The 14,651-nt window shown below is 41.9% G+C and overlaps 1 protein-coding gene across 2 annotated transcripts in view; it reads right to left on the bottom strand.

The window, feature by feature from the left end:
* Positions 1-5,097, bottom strand: part of POLR2M (RNA polymerase II subunit M) — a 38,767-nt gene extending 33,670 nt beyond the window's left edge. For both annotated transcript variants that reach the window (XM_035258699.3, XM_035258698.3), the window contains exons 1-2: positions 4,856-5,097; positions 2,476-3,123 (exon numbers count right to left, since the gene is read on the bottom strand). In XM_035258699.3, coding sequence (XP_035114590.1) covers positions 2,476-3,123; positions 4,856-4,968 — 761 coding nt within the window. In that variant the 5' untranslated portion in view covers positions 4,969-5,097. The remainder of the gene's footprint in view (positions 1-2,475; positions 3,124-4,855) is intronic.
* Positions 5,098-14,651: the final 9,554 nt, after the last annotated feature.

Raw genomic sequence — 14,651 nt, 5'->3', positions numbered from 1 at the left:
CTCCTCCAAAGGTAATAGTAAGCAGTTTCCCAATATTCACTGCGCTGACAAATAGGAGTGTGTTTGCGCATACAGGCTCTTTGCCTTTTCCTTCATCAAACCTTATACTTTAACTGGAGCTTTTCTTTTTTCACTTATTCATTCAATGAACATTTGCAAAAGGGTTTACTGCCTCGTAGAGAGAAATAAACATGTAAAGTTTCAGTGCGATATAATACCAGAGGTACTATGACAGATACCTCAACGAGATACACTGGAACATAAGGAAATGGCCAGTTCCCGTGGGAGACAGGGAGGTTGTCAGAAAAGCTTCCAAGAAGTGACATTTGAACAGTCTTGGAATAATAACTGCTTACCCCTTAAATGAGGAGAGAAGTGCATCCCAGCAAGGGGAGTGAGAGGAAGCACAGCAGGCACAGACACCCAGCTTTTCTGCTATACAGAAAAGACGGCCACAGAGAGGGCTGGGAAGTAGGATGAGCCCAGACTGCAATGAGAAGGTCAACAGAACAAGTTCAGATTTCCATCTTAAAATTTCACTCTGGCAGCAGTGGAGACTGACTGCTAGTTAAACTAGAGGCAGGAAGAAGCCACAGTTGTAGCCCAAGAGAGGGGAGTGTCTTCACTCTGACAGAAGATGAAGAACAATTATACAGATGAAGATCAAGGAAAATACATTACGTAGGTCTTCATGGTGAGCAGATAAGGAGATGAGAAAAATGAAAGATACCTTGGGGGAAGAAAACCAAGAAGAAGGTGGGGACACTATTAGAGAATATGGAAATTACCTTGGAAAGAAACAGGGGTGCCACTTTGTACATGATTAAGCTGAGATGCCAGGGAACACCCAAGTGGTCAAGTGTTATGGCTAATTGGCCATGTAACCCTAAAACTTCTGGAAGATCTGGAGTAGAGGTAGACAAGGGGCAGCCTCCAGCATCCAGGTGATATACGAGGCCAGAAGAGTATGCAGAAGGAAGAGCAGAAAGGCTCAAACGGACACTCCCTAAGCCCATTTTCCAGCCTCCAAGCCACTTCTTACCATGTGTGTAGCCTCTGGACTCCTCAAAGCCCTGCCTTTCCTGCTCTCCTTTAACTACACAGGAGGCTCCCTCTCTCTTAAACTTCCTGCACTCTTGGTAACCCTCATCACTATTCCCTTATCTCCCTCCAACTCCTACATAAATGACCATAATACAGAACTGGGATTAATGTATTCTTTGTTGTATTTATTGGCTAGATGACGGTTCTAGTTTTCTACATGTCATCCTGGAAGTGAAACGTGTACTTCACTGTATACAAGAGATTACCTGACCACATTAATATACTATAGTCCTGATTTTGTATTCAGCAGAAATCACGTTTTCAGGTTAAAATGAATGCTGGGGTTGAGTTAAAGTGTAACAGAAAAGACGCATGTTTTAGGTACTTTTCGCTAGAGGTCTTCTGTTTTTCAGAGAATGGTAGTAGTGATTTAACGGTGCATTTGATGTTATGTACTTGTAAATACAGCACGGGAAGGTAGCAGTTACCCGAGCTGAATGTTACATTTGCTGCAAGTAAATAGCAATTCTTTTCAAAAAGATTTTATTTTTCCTGAAATGTCAGAAATAAATTTATGGCAAGGAACTGATAAGCAGAGTTTCTGCCCATCCTGCATGAATCTATTTTCACAGTTTTCAAACCGCTTCTCAGCTTCCTTCTCCCTGAAACTATTAGTATGTAGTTTAACTCTTTTGCAAGTGTGTAAACCTTGGGTCTTCATCCAGCTCCTAACCTCACTGAAGAACAGGGAGTTTATTACATTATACGTGTATACATTATGGCCATGTTTTTAAACTTGAGATACAACATTAATAAGGCAAAGGAGTTTAAGAATTTTGACTTCACTGTGTCCCCACAACACCTGCTGCTTGCTTACATTTAGTGAGCATGCACATCTCTTCTGCTGGAAAGCCCATGAGCTCCAGCTGCAACTGCCTTCCCCTTAGTTCACAGACTAATCACAGTGAGTACACTTTGATAGTACACTAATCAGAGCTGTACGGTAAAAAATGGTTCCGAAAAAAAGAAGTCATAATAAATTCTCTCTCCAACCCTGTTTATTAGGAAATACCGGGTCACAGCCTGAAATTTAATACTCCCCCATGTGCTATTTAAGACCTTTTCAAAACTAAGTATTTTTCAACATGAATCTTCCACTCCATCCAGGCTGGTCTGTGTTTCCACAGTATGTTCTTTTCTAACAGGCAGTTCTCACACAAAGCCACGGAACTTAGAGCATTCTCCTGACTTTTTTTTAAAAGAAAAGGTTGCCCAACCTTCTCCAACTCCTGTCCTCAAGCTGTCTTCCCACCTCAGCCTCCTGAGAAGCCTGGGACTACAGACAAGCACCATCACAACCAGCTTCTCGTAACTTTTTAGGTTTAACAAATACTATGCCCCTGTTACAGGCCTGTTTCCGATGGTACTTACACATTGGTCTTAAATGTATGCAGCTGGGGCACTGGGTTTTTGGCTCGCGTTTCTAGCACTTCCATGTAATGAGGCTTCTTCTGAGTCGCATGAGAAAGGCCTGTCAAGTTCATGGCACCTGTGCTTTCTTCTGACTGTTGTTCACCCTGGTCTGCAATGCTGATCCCCTGTAACCTGTCAATAAACAGGCTGTCAGAGCTGCTGGAAGTATCTTCTGCTTGACTTGAAACACGATGCTGCGGGTGATGCTCACTAGCTTCAGACGAAGGCGGCGCTCCGTCTCTGTTGCTGGAAGCTGGGCCCTTACTCACTGCGTACTCAACCTCTGGAGTCTCTTCATCACCTTCATGAGTAGGACGTCCAAGTCCCTGGTTTCGTGAGGTTGTTTCAAATGACTTGATGTTATCTACAGAGGAACAGCCAGGAGCTAGTGATGAAGCATCAAGTATCTGGTCAGAATTCCGGGCCTTATCTGTATCGACATCCACCTCTGCAGTGGCTTCTTGCCTTAGCTGACAGTCTAAACTAACAGCATGAAACAGTTCACTTTTTCTTCTAACTTCTTCACGTTCTGCAATGGCAGCTTTCAGTTTGGCAACAGAGTCAAAAATCTTTTTACCTTTGTCGGGCAATTTGCAAATGAATTTTCTGTCAAATGGAAAAGAATACATATATATTACAGTCACGTTTTTAAACTTGACATACAACATTAAAGAAGCTAAGCATTAACTTGTAAGAAAAAAAGCCAATTTTTTAAATCGAATATCTGATTTCTAACTTCTCCAAAATGGGAATAAAACAAATAAATGGCCATTATCCAAAGAGCCCAAAAAACACGGGAATGCAGGAACAGAGAATATATGCCTCATTTGTCTCAGCAAATTAGAATTTCAGCAAAAGTACTTCAAGCATATAATAATCACGTAAGGCATTCCAAGAACCAGCAGTCATTAAATCTCCAAAATGTGAGGATGGGGTTGAGTGTGGGGATGGGTCTATTAGGTCAAAACTACTTTCATCATAATACCAAGATGTTATTTCCCTCTCACTTCCTCACATGGGTACAGTGGAGTTTTCCAGAGGCTACATGACATGTGATGACATCATTGTTCTAGAATAGAATGTGTGCTTGTGTATACTTACGTTTTAAAGACTTCAGCTGCATTTCTGATAAGTAAATGAATTTTGCTAGATATAACACATAAATAATTCCATGGGATGTCAATAATTCTTAAAGTATAAAGGAGTCCCAAGACCAGAAAGTTAATTCACTGCCATAGATTGAAAACCTGTTCTCACAAGGTCAAAACACCTGTCTGGACCCCAATCAAATATTTATCTCTTTTGTTGGATAACAGAGTTCCTTTTCTGATTCCCTTTTCTTTATAGAATCAATGGAGAGAAAAAATTAAACCCTGGGTCCTCTGTTCTTTTCGACAATGCATTCATTCTCACAACTGACAACACTACAGCTGAAATTCCTATGTTTTCTATATTTTTCCAATTTCTCTCTTTCTTGAGCCTCATGACTGCTTCTCCAGCTTTTGTTTGGTTTTCACTTAACCAAATGTCTGTCCTGCTCTCCTCTCACCTCCGCACACCCTAAGTAAAATCAACCTTGGATCTATTCCTCTCCCCGAATTTTCCTATTTTTTGCTAGTGGTGTTCCATATACATAGGAAACTTCGGCCATCTCTGCCAACTACATGTAAATTAGTCCATGCTTAAAGTTTTCCCAATTCCTTCCTAGTTCACTTCCTTACAACTCTCTCGTGGGGAGCCTCTCTGCAAGCATCCTTCTACTGTCCTCTGCTTTTTATTCCTTCAAACCATCTTTTGCACGAAGCTGCTGAACACAACTGCCCAAAACACAAAATCACTTTTATCACGTGGCTCCCCTACTAAAATCCTTTAAATCAGCCAGCTGAATGAGGGTCGAACTTTCCCGGCCTAATAAACAGCTCCTCACATCCCACTCTCCCCATTTCCTCCGGTTCCTGTAACCATAGAATCCAGACATGAAGCTGACAATCCGTTATGGGTTAGGGGCGCGGGCGGCCAAAGGCTTAGGATGCAGACTCTTGCTTCACGGAGCCAACAGAGTGCCCGGGAAAACACCACCAGCGAGGAGCTACTAACTCACTGCAGCGCTAAGGAGCCGTCCAGGACGAGTCGTCCTCGCAGGCAAACGTGCCTGGCCAGGGAGAGGGACGGCTCTGCGGCAGCAAGTCCTCTGTCCACTCGCCCGGAGGACTGAGGCGAATGTGACTGAGGCAAGGTCACCTTCCAGGGAAGTGAATGGAGTGAGGGAGGGAAGGGGAGCGCCCAGGGAGCTCCAGCTGAAGGAGCCTGGCAGTGACTCCGCGGGACCGCAGCTTACACGTTGCGCAAAAGTCTCTCCTGGCGCTTCAACATTTCCCGCAGCTCCACCAAACTCCGCTGCCCCAGGTCCTCGGGTGCTTGGGGCTCGAAGCCGCGGGGCAGCGAGGACATTCTGCGCAGGCTGAGGCTGGCGTGGCGGCGGGCACTCGGCTTCCTCAACAGGCCCCGCAGCTAGCGCCGGATCCGCGGCCGCCGGTGACTCCGGGGCATGAGCGGGAGTCGCCATTTTCCCGGAAGAACGGGCTCTTCTTCGAGCCGAATCGAGCTTTATTGAAATGCCGGAAACAAACACGGACCGGGAGAAAGGGGGCGTCCGGGGGGAAATCGCTGCAGGGCGGAAGTGACGTCATGACGCCGGCGCCGCGGCTTGGCGCCCTTTCCCCTCGTGTGAGCGTTTCACCCGTCGTCAGCGGCGCATCGGTTTGTACAGAAAGTGTTCTGCGCCAGGGTGACCTCACCAAACACGACGTGTTAGTCACCAAATAGCCACGTCCTCTGTTATAGTTGGAGTTTACGGAGTGGGGAAGTCAGGGGGACGATCAAATAATAATACAATAGTAACGTTGCGTTGGACACCTCGGAGGGTGTCTGCAAAGCGAGATTCCAGTGGAAACCTTAAGGATGAGCTGGCCATTAATGACGTAGAGGAGAGTGTGAGACAAGGCGTGGGAGACTCCGGCCTGCGTGTGGTGCCTCCTAGCCCGGCTTCGTGACGTCCGGAAATGTTCAGGTTGGACGGTCCCTTCTTGGGGCGCAACGGCGTTTGCAGCGGGACATTCAGGTGCTTCTGGCTGCCAGGCACTCCCAGATCATTGCAACAATCCGGAACGTCTCCCCCAACATACATGTCCAAGGCCCACAAGAGGTGAGGAGTGGGAGCGGCTGTACAAACCGCCTGACGACCTTTTCTAATTTCCTACTTTGCCAATAGAAAAACAGCGTCACGAAAACGGAAATAAATATTCCCAGGGCACAAAACCAGCGACAGCACCCGATTTCAAACCCAAAAGCCCAGCTGCTTTTCCAACGTACCAGTCTGAAAATCCCCGTCTTCACTTAGACCTATTTCCAAATGTGTAAAATTGTTGAAAAGACTTTACTTTACAGCTGTTGAGAAGAAGGCAGGTTCGTATCGGACCCAGCTTTTACCTTCTTGTAGTTCCTCTACCAGAGGTGCATCCCAGTAGAAAGAGTTGGAAGACATGCAGTCCCAGCAGATGTCACTTGGGAGGTTTGAAAACCCCATAACCTCCAAAACCACGCCCTCCCCCAATTTTTTTGATATAGAAGATTGAAGGTGTGTCAATCCTATGTAAGATGCTACATAAACACAAACAGCTCCGTCCCAAAGAGACAGACGATCTAGGTAAAAATCCAGAGCTATTCCAGGGAGCACAATTGCAACCATTTCTCTATTCCCAAAATCTGGTCCATTTTGATCAGACTCGTTAACATATCAAAACAAGTTTTCTCAGTATAAGACTTCCTGTAAAGGGCACTTAAACCTGCTCCAGCATTGACTGAATGAGAAATAGTTGAGTAAGTTCCTTGAATCAGGTGATTTGTCTGTGGCGTTGGCAAAAAAAAAAAAAATCAAACTCTGCAAAATATTGAAGAGATTTATTCTGTGCCAAATATGGGTGACCATGGCCCATGACACAGCCCTCAGGAGATCCTGAGGACACGTGCTCCAGGTGGCTGGTGCACAGCTTCATTTTATACCTTTTTCGGAGATCCAAGACGTCAATCAAACACATTTAAAATGAACAGTGGCTTAATCCAGAAAGCTGGGACAACTCAAAGCAGAAGGAGTGTGCAGGAAGGTGGGCTTCCAGGTTATAGGTAGATTTAATTTTTTTTTTCTGATCCACAATTACTTGAAAGGAATGTCTGGGTTATCATAAGAGGTTGTGAAGACCAGAATTTTACCATGCAGATGAAGCCTGCAATTAGCAGGCTTCAGAAAGAGTAAGATGCAAATGTTTCTTATCAGACTTAAAGTCCATGTTGATATTAAATGCTGGGCAGCTTTTTCTGGATTCCAAAAGAAAAAGGACAGCAAAATGAGGCATGTCTGATGCCCCTTCCTGTCATGGCCTAGTCAGTCTTTTAGGTTAATTTGGAGGACCCTGGCCTAGAGGAGGAGGTCCAGAAGGTTGAGGGGGCCTTCTCATTTTACTTTTGATTTACAGTAACAAGGCTATTATATAATCAGCAAAGTGACATCTAGAATACAAAAACTCAATTTCTTATACATCAATAAGCAAAACAAATCAGCAGGAAAAAAAGGAAAAATACAAATAGTTCACAGAAGAGGAAACTGAAAAAACGAGAAAACATAATTAAAAAAAGATCCTCAACTTTAGGGAAATGCAAAGTAAAACAAAAATCTTAAAAATCCCAAACTCTTTCTGATTGGAGAAATAGGAGCTCACGTGTTGCAGAGAATGAACTGGCAGAAACACTGGGAAAAGGTATGCAGCCATATCTAGCAAACTGGAAGGCATAAATCTACAATTTAACAGCCTCTACGTACACAGCCTTCCTAAGGAAACTCTGTATGCACTAAAGATGTGTGTCAGTGCTTTCATTGCCACGTTGTTTATAGTGGCGGCCAAAATGGAAAACTACACCAATTAAAATGAGAATTAAATCTACAGATAGCAACAACGTTGAATCTATAAAACTTTGCAGAACAAGATCATTTATTTTAAGCTGAATAACATGCAAATTAATAGTGTATGTTTTGTCAGAGGATGTATTGAGATATAATTTACATGTAGTAAAACACCCCCATTTTAGTGGACAAGTCTGAGTTTTGACAAATGTATACACTTCTGCGATGACCACCATAATTATGCCATAGAACAGTTCTATCATCACCCCCAAAATGTAGTCAGCCTCACCACTGAACCCCGACTCCTGGCAATTACTAGTCTGTCTTCTGTCCTAGACTTTTGCCTTTTCCAGAATGTCATATAAGTAGAATCATACAGTAGCCTTTTGAATCTGGCTTGACTCAGCGTAACAGTTTTCAGATTCATCTATGGCACTGCAGGTATCATAGCCCGCTCCTTTTTATCGCTAAATAGTATTGTATTCTGTGGCTGTGGTATTCTATTGTATGAGTTTGTTTATACATTTAACAGTTGAAGGATATTTGAGTTGCTTTAAGTTATTGCTGAGTATGAATCTAGTCTCTTTAAGTCTTGTGTATAGGTTTTTGTGTGAATATAGGCTTCCATTTCTCTTGGGAATGGTATAACTAGGTCATATGGTACATAAATGTTTCTAAGAACCTATCAAGTTGTTTACAAAGTATCTGTACCATTTTGCACTCCCCCAGCAATGTCTGAGGGTACCAGTTGCTCGACATCTTCATTGACACTTGGTTTTCGTTTTGTTTTGTTTTTTTTGAGACGTGGTCTTACTCTGTCACCTAGTCTGGAGTGCAGTGGCGTGATCTCAGCTCACCGCAACCTCCACTTCCCACGTTCAAGCGATTCTCCTGCCTCAGCCTCTAGAGTAGCTAGGACTGTAGGCAGGCGCCACCACACCCAGCTAATACTTTCTGTTTTTAGTAGAGACAGGGTTTTGCCACGTTGGCCAGGCTGGTGTCAAACTGCTGGCCTCAAGGGATCTGCACACCTCAGCCTCCCAAAGTGCTGGGATTAGAGGCATGAGCCACTTCAACCAGCCTGTTTTTAGTTTTGTTTTGTTTAATTTTAGTCACCAGCCTTCTTGCTCAAGTGCTCAAGCTGGGCTACTTAAGAAAGATTACAGAACTTGCATCAAACATTTTTTATGGTGTCAATCACGTTTGTAAAGGAACGTGGACATTTTCTCCATGAACAAGAGATATGATCCATGAAAGTTGAGGGGGGTTGGATGAAAAGAAAGAGATGGGAACCAAGGATCATAAATAAATATGAAGCAAATTCTATTTTCTTTCTTTTTTTTTTTTGAAGCATCCATTTGAGAATGGAACATGCTGATTTTTTTTCTCTTTTTTGAGGCAGGGTCTCCCTCTGTCACCCAGGCTAAAGTGCAGTGGCACAGTCATAGCTCACTGCAGCCTCGAACTCCTGGGCTCAAAGGGTACTCCTGCGTCAACCTCCCAAGTAGCTGGGACTACTGGTGCATGCCCAGCTGGTGTGTGTGTGTGTGTGTGTGTGTGTGTGTGTGTGTGTAAAGATGGGGTCTGGCTGTATTGCCCAGGGTTGGTCTGGAACTCCTGGGTTCATATGATCCTCCCATCTTGGCCCCTCAAGTGCTGATATCACAGGTATAAGCCTCCATGTCCAGTCACATTGTGCATTTTAAAACATTCCAAAACAATGGCCACAGCTAATGAAAAATTACTTAGGAATGGTACACCAAGGACTTTATTGAACAATAATGAATGACATCTGTGTGCCATTTTACAAAACCGTTCCTTCTAGTCAGTCCCCCAGACTGCTTTCTCACACGTTAAAGGGGAAGAGACAAGAGCTAGGACCTCCTGACTTGTTCACCTAGGAGCTCCATTCACCACGGTACTGCATGTGCCACTCAGTTAAGAGCTTCATAGAGAAATGACAGGAGGCGGCTAGTGAGGGATGAGGAAGCCAGGGAAGGAACAAGGAGCTGGAGTTGGGTATGAGAAAAACAGTAGAAAAAAGGAACTGGTAAAGAGAAAGACGAAAAAGTGAAAGGAGCAATAAGAGGAATCACGTTTCTCTGCACAGAAATCAGCAACATAAAGCTCTAAATGTGAGTCCTCAGGAATTCACAGATACAGGTTCTGTTTCCCTTTCAGCTCTAAAATTCTATACTTGTACAAAATGCCACATTTCCCCTCTTTCTATTTCGCGGTGATCCCATGGCAACAAAAGATTTCCTCAGCCACCCAAGGCTCCCGGCTGTAAAGTGCCTGCACCGCACAGTAAACGTGAATTCCAACTTGTTCGAAATGAGGAACCACAGTGTCAGCTCGTATCTCCCTTTTTATCAGCAAATAGTCATTTAAAGCCATTTGCCCTGGCTGTGGTTCCCCGGTGACGGACTACGGCCTATTAAAATTAATCCTGACAGAAGATCCTTGCTGCTTTCTCCAAGCCCATTCAGGCCATTGGTTTATGAACAGGATGAACAGACGGCCCATCCCAGAGGGCTTGAGGGAGGAAGCATATTAAAATGGCTGCCTGCATCTTTGTTTGCTCAGCTGCCTGGAAAAACTAGGACTAAGGGAAATGGGATTAATCAAGGGGGCAGTTGCCCATGGGAAAAAAAAAATACAAAGACTGGTGAGAAAATCTCAGCCAAGTAAGGTTCGAGTTGAAGGAAGAGAACCATGTTCTCTTGATCCCGACACGTGGCTGAAGTGTTGTTCAGTGATGCGTCCCCCATTTCAGGCCACCGCTGTGTTTTATGATCTTGATAGTGCGGGAAGGCAGAATTTATTAGATGTTTGGCACTCTGAAATTTCATGTAAGTTTACTTTTTAATTAGCAAATTGAATAAAGATTGTTGGTTAGATATGTGACCAACTGAATTGTGATTGAATAATAAAACTTTACAAGACTATTTAATACGAATAAACTCACAAACTGGTGAAAAGAAGCCCTTGAAAGAGCACATGATCTTCCACACAGACGATACAGACCCTGTAGCTAAGGCCTCACCTCCCAGTTTAAGACATGAAATGTTAAGATGAAAAATACTTTCCCCTCCCGTGATTTTCCCTCCCGTTGACACAGTGAGTGAAGTCCCACCAGGAAGAAGGTGACTTGGTGACAAGCTCTTCCTTTGAGAACAGAAACGATCAGTTAGTCACTTACACGAGAGGACTGACTGGTTCCACAAGGCTTCCTCCAACAGCCTAGCTGAGGACATGACCTGCACTCAGAGTCTGTTTAGAAGGGAAAGGGAGAAAACGGAGGGAATTTTGAGTCATCTGAGAAGAAGAACACACGAGAGAGACTGCTACATCATTGACCTTCGGATACTAGCAGGACCCCAGACTACCTTATCTCCAGGATTTGGAAAGCAGGTAGGGCAGGAAAGTAGGAAGAAACCAAAGCCAAACTTTGCTTAGAATTGATTCAAATTCTATGCTGTAGGCCAGAGTGTCCTACACTTAAATGGGCCTCCAGATTCATCCATGTCCCTACAAAGGACACAAACTCATCATTTTTGATTGCTGCATAATATTCCATGGTGTATATGTGCCACATTTTCCCAGTCCAGTCTATCATCGATGGGCATTTGGGTTGGTTCCGGGTCTTAATGAGAACACATGGACACAGGGAAGTGGGTACTACACACTGGGGTCTATTGGGGGAATAGGGGAGGGACAGCGGGGCAGGGAGCTGGGGAGGGATAGCCTGGGGAGAAATGCCAAATGTGGGTGAAGGGGAGGAAGGCAGCAAAACACACTGCCATGTGTGTACCTATGCAACTATCTTGCATGTTCTGCACATGTACCCCAAAACCTAAAATGCAATTAATAAAAAAATAAATGGGCGTCGCTGAAGATTTTTCATAAAATATTTAGTACAACATATAAGTCTGGATATAAAAATTATTCAATTCATAAAATATCAGATAAACTATGTTTACACTTCCTTTGTGCTCAAGGAAAGAGTTTGAACATATATTTACGAGAAAACAACAAAGGCGTGAGGGAGGTAATTTGCAAAGTCACCACGGGATGAGATTTCATAAGATCCTTTCCGGTTTGACCAGGGAGGTAGTTGTCCCTTTAGTGGAGGGAAAGAACGGATTTCTGCTACAGCGTCAGCACACCGTGGCTCTCACATTCAGAGCCCATGAACTAAAGAGACCAGTAATCAGCAGCAGGCTAGAGTGAGAGAAAACCAACAAACCCCTCCCTTCTCACTAGACCTAGCCAGAGTCAGTGTCTGGTCACCTTTAATTTCCACCTTACATGAGAGAGAACGCAGCTCTGAAAATTACCAACAGTGGAGAGATGGAGAGGAGTAAGGGATGCCTATGAAATATGTAGTTAGAAGACTTACTCAGAAAAAAAATTCCTCCTTAATTTTCTTCCCAAAAACTGGGAGGAGAGAATAGTCAAGCATAGTGTATAGGATAGTAACGGTAATCCAGATCAGAGAATGAAGGCAGTGGAGGCAACGCTCATCAACCCTCAACAGTGTTTCTATGGGGCAGGGTCTATGTACCACTAACTTTGTGGCAAGTCAGTTAACTCTTCTGAACCTCAGCTTCCTCCTGCTTAAAATGAGGGTATTGAACCAAAGTCCAAGAGGCCTCTCAACACTTAAATTATATGATTCTAGGATGATGAATGTTACAGTACATTCTTTGGCAACATCTGCATCTATTTAAGCTCATAAATGCTGAGAAGAAATATTTGGTATGCAGTCAAACCAGGAAGCAAGTAGCTCTGTTAAAATAAATGCTTACCTAACACTGCTGGAGCTCCAGGCTTATCAGCCTTTGCGGACTCCCATAGATGTGCATATCTTACAGCCCTGGGTAATGTTTCCCATCACCTAGATTTCTTGGGCTTCATTTAATTTTTATATCTAACTGATGACAGCTCTGAGTAATTTTAAATTGTTTATAAGGTTTAAAAAAGTGAACTTGTCAAAACAGTCGAAGACGAGCAAACTATTATGAATGATGTGGAAGGGGCATCACCTCAAGCAGACCCAAGAAAGAGTTAGTCTGAAGGAATAAATATCTTCTTCATAATAAACAGAAAAAACATTAGGTAACAAATCGGGGAGCAAATTGTGGGTCTCTGGCCACATTCAAACTACAGATGGGTGTGCTTAGCAGCACAGTGTTTTGCAAACTAACAAATTTGAGAGACTTTAGGACGGGCATGTTCTTATAGCCCCGGAAAGCATCCTGCTCATCTGCTCCCACCAGCTACTGGCCCATTACCCTACCCTTCTCACCGGTAGGCAAACTTCTTGGGTACCAGGGCATTTGAGTTTGGGAGTGGGAGGCAAACACTGAGCCCAACTCTTTTCTTCTGAGGCTGCAATTCATACCATGGAAACTTCCTAGATTACTAGTAGAAGAGACACACCTGTATACACTAGTATACTATGTATACTACTACATATAGAAGATACATACTATATACAGAAGATATATACTATACATACTAGTAGAAGAGACACACCTGTATACACTAGTATACTATGTATACTACTATATACAGAAGATACATACTATATACAGAAGATATATACTATACATACTAGTAGAAGAGACACACCTGTATACACTAGTATACTATGTATACTACTACATACAGAAGATACATACTATATACAGAAGATATATACTATACATACTAGTAGAAGAGACACACCTGTATACACTAGTATACTATGTATACTACTATATACAGAAGATACATACTATATACAGAAGATATATACTATACATACTAGTAGAAGAGACACACCTGTATACACTAGTATACTATGTATACTACTATATACAGAAGATACATACTATATACAGAAGATATATACTATACATACTAGTAGAAGAGACACACCTGTATACACTAGTATACTATGTATACTACTACATACAGAAGATACATACTATATACAGAAGATATATACTATACATACTAGAAGAGACACACCTGTATACACTAGTATACTATGTATACTACTATATACAGAAGATACATACTATATACAGAAGATATATACTATACATACTAGTAGAAGAGACACACCTGTATACACTAGTATACTATGTATACTACTATATACAGAAGATACATACTATATACAGAAGATATATACTATACATACTAGTAGAAGAGACACACCTGTATACACTAGTATACTATGTATACTACTATATACAGAAGATACATACTATATACAGAAGATATATACTATACATACTAGAAGAGACACACCTGTATACACTAGTATACTATGTATACTACTACATATAGAAGATACATACTATATACAGAAGATATATACTATACATACTAGAAGAGACACACCTGTATACACTAGTATACTATGTATACTACTATATACAGAAGATACATACTATATACAGAAGATATATACTATACATACTAGTAGAAGAGACACACCTGTATACACTAGTATACTATGTATACTACTATATACAGAAGATACATACTATATACAGAAGATATATACTATACATACTAGTAGAAGAGACACACCTGTATACACTAGTATACTATGTATACTACTACATATAGAAGATACATACTATATACAGAAGATATATACTATACATACTAGTAGAAGAGACACACCTGTATACACTAGTATACTATGTATACTACTATATACAGAAGATACATACTATATACAGAAGATATATACTATACATACTAGTAGAAGAGACACACCTGTATACACTAGTATACTATGTATACTACTATATACAGAAGATACATACTATATACAGAAGATATATACTATACATACTAGTAGAAGAGACACACCTGTATACACTAGTATACTATGTATACTACTACATACAGAAGATACATACTATATACAGAAGATATATACTATACATACTAGTAGAAGAGACACACCTGTATACACTAGTATACTATGTATACTACTACATATAGAAGATACATACTATATACAGAAGATATATACTATACATACTAGTAGAAGAGACACACCTGTATACACTAGTATACTATGTATACTACTATATACAGAAGATACATACTATATACAGAAGATATATACTATACATACTAGTAGAAGAGACACACCTGTATACACTAG

The sequence above is a fragment of the Callithrix jacchus genome, chromosome 8, assembly GCF_049354715.1.
Source record: "Callithrix jacchus isolate 240 chromosome 8, calJac240_pri, whole genome shotgun sequence".
Lineage (NCBI taxonomy): Eukaryota > Metazoa > Chordata > Mammalia > Primates > Cebidae > Callithrix > Callithrix jacchus.
This window is presented reverse-complemented; position numbering and strand designations above follow the sequence as displayed.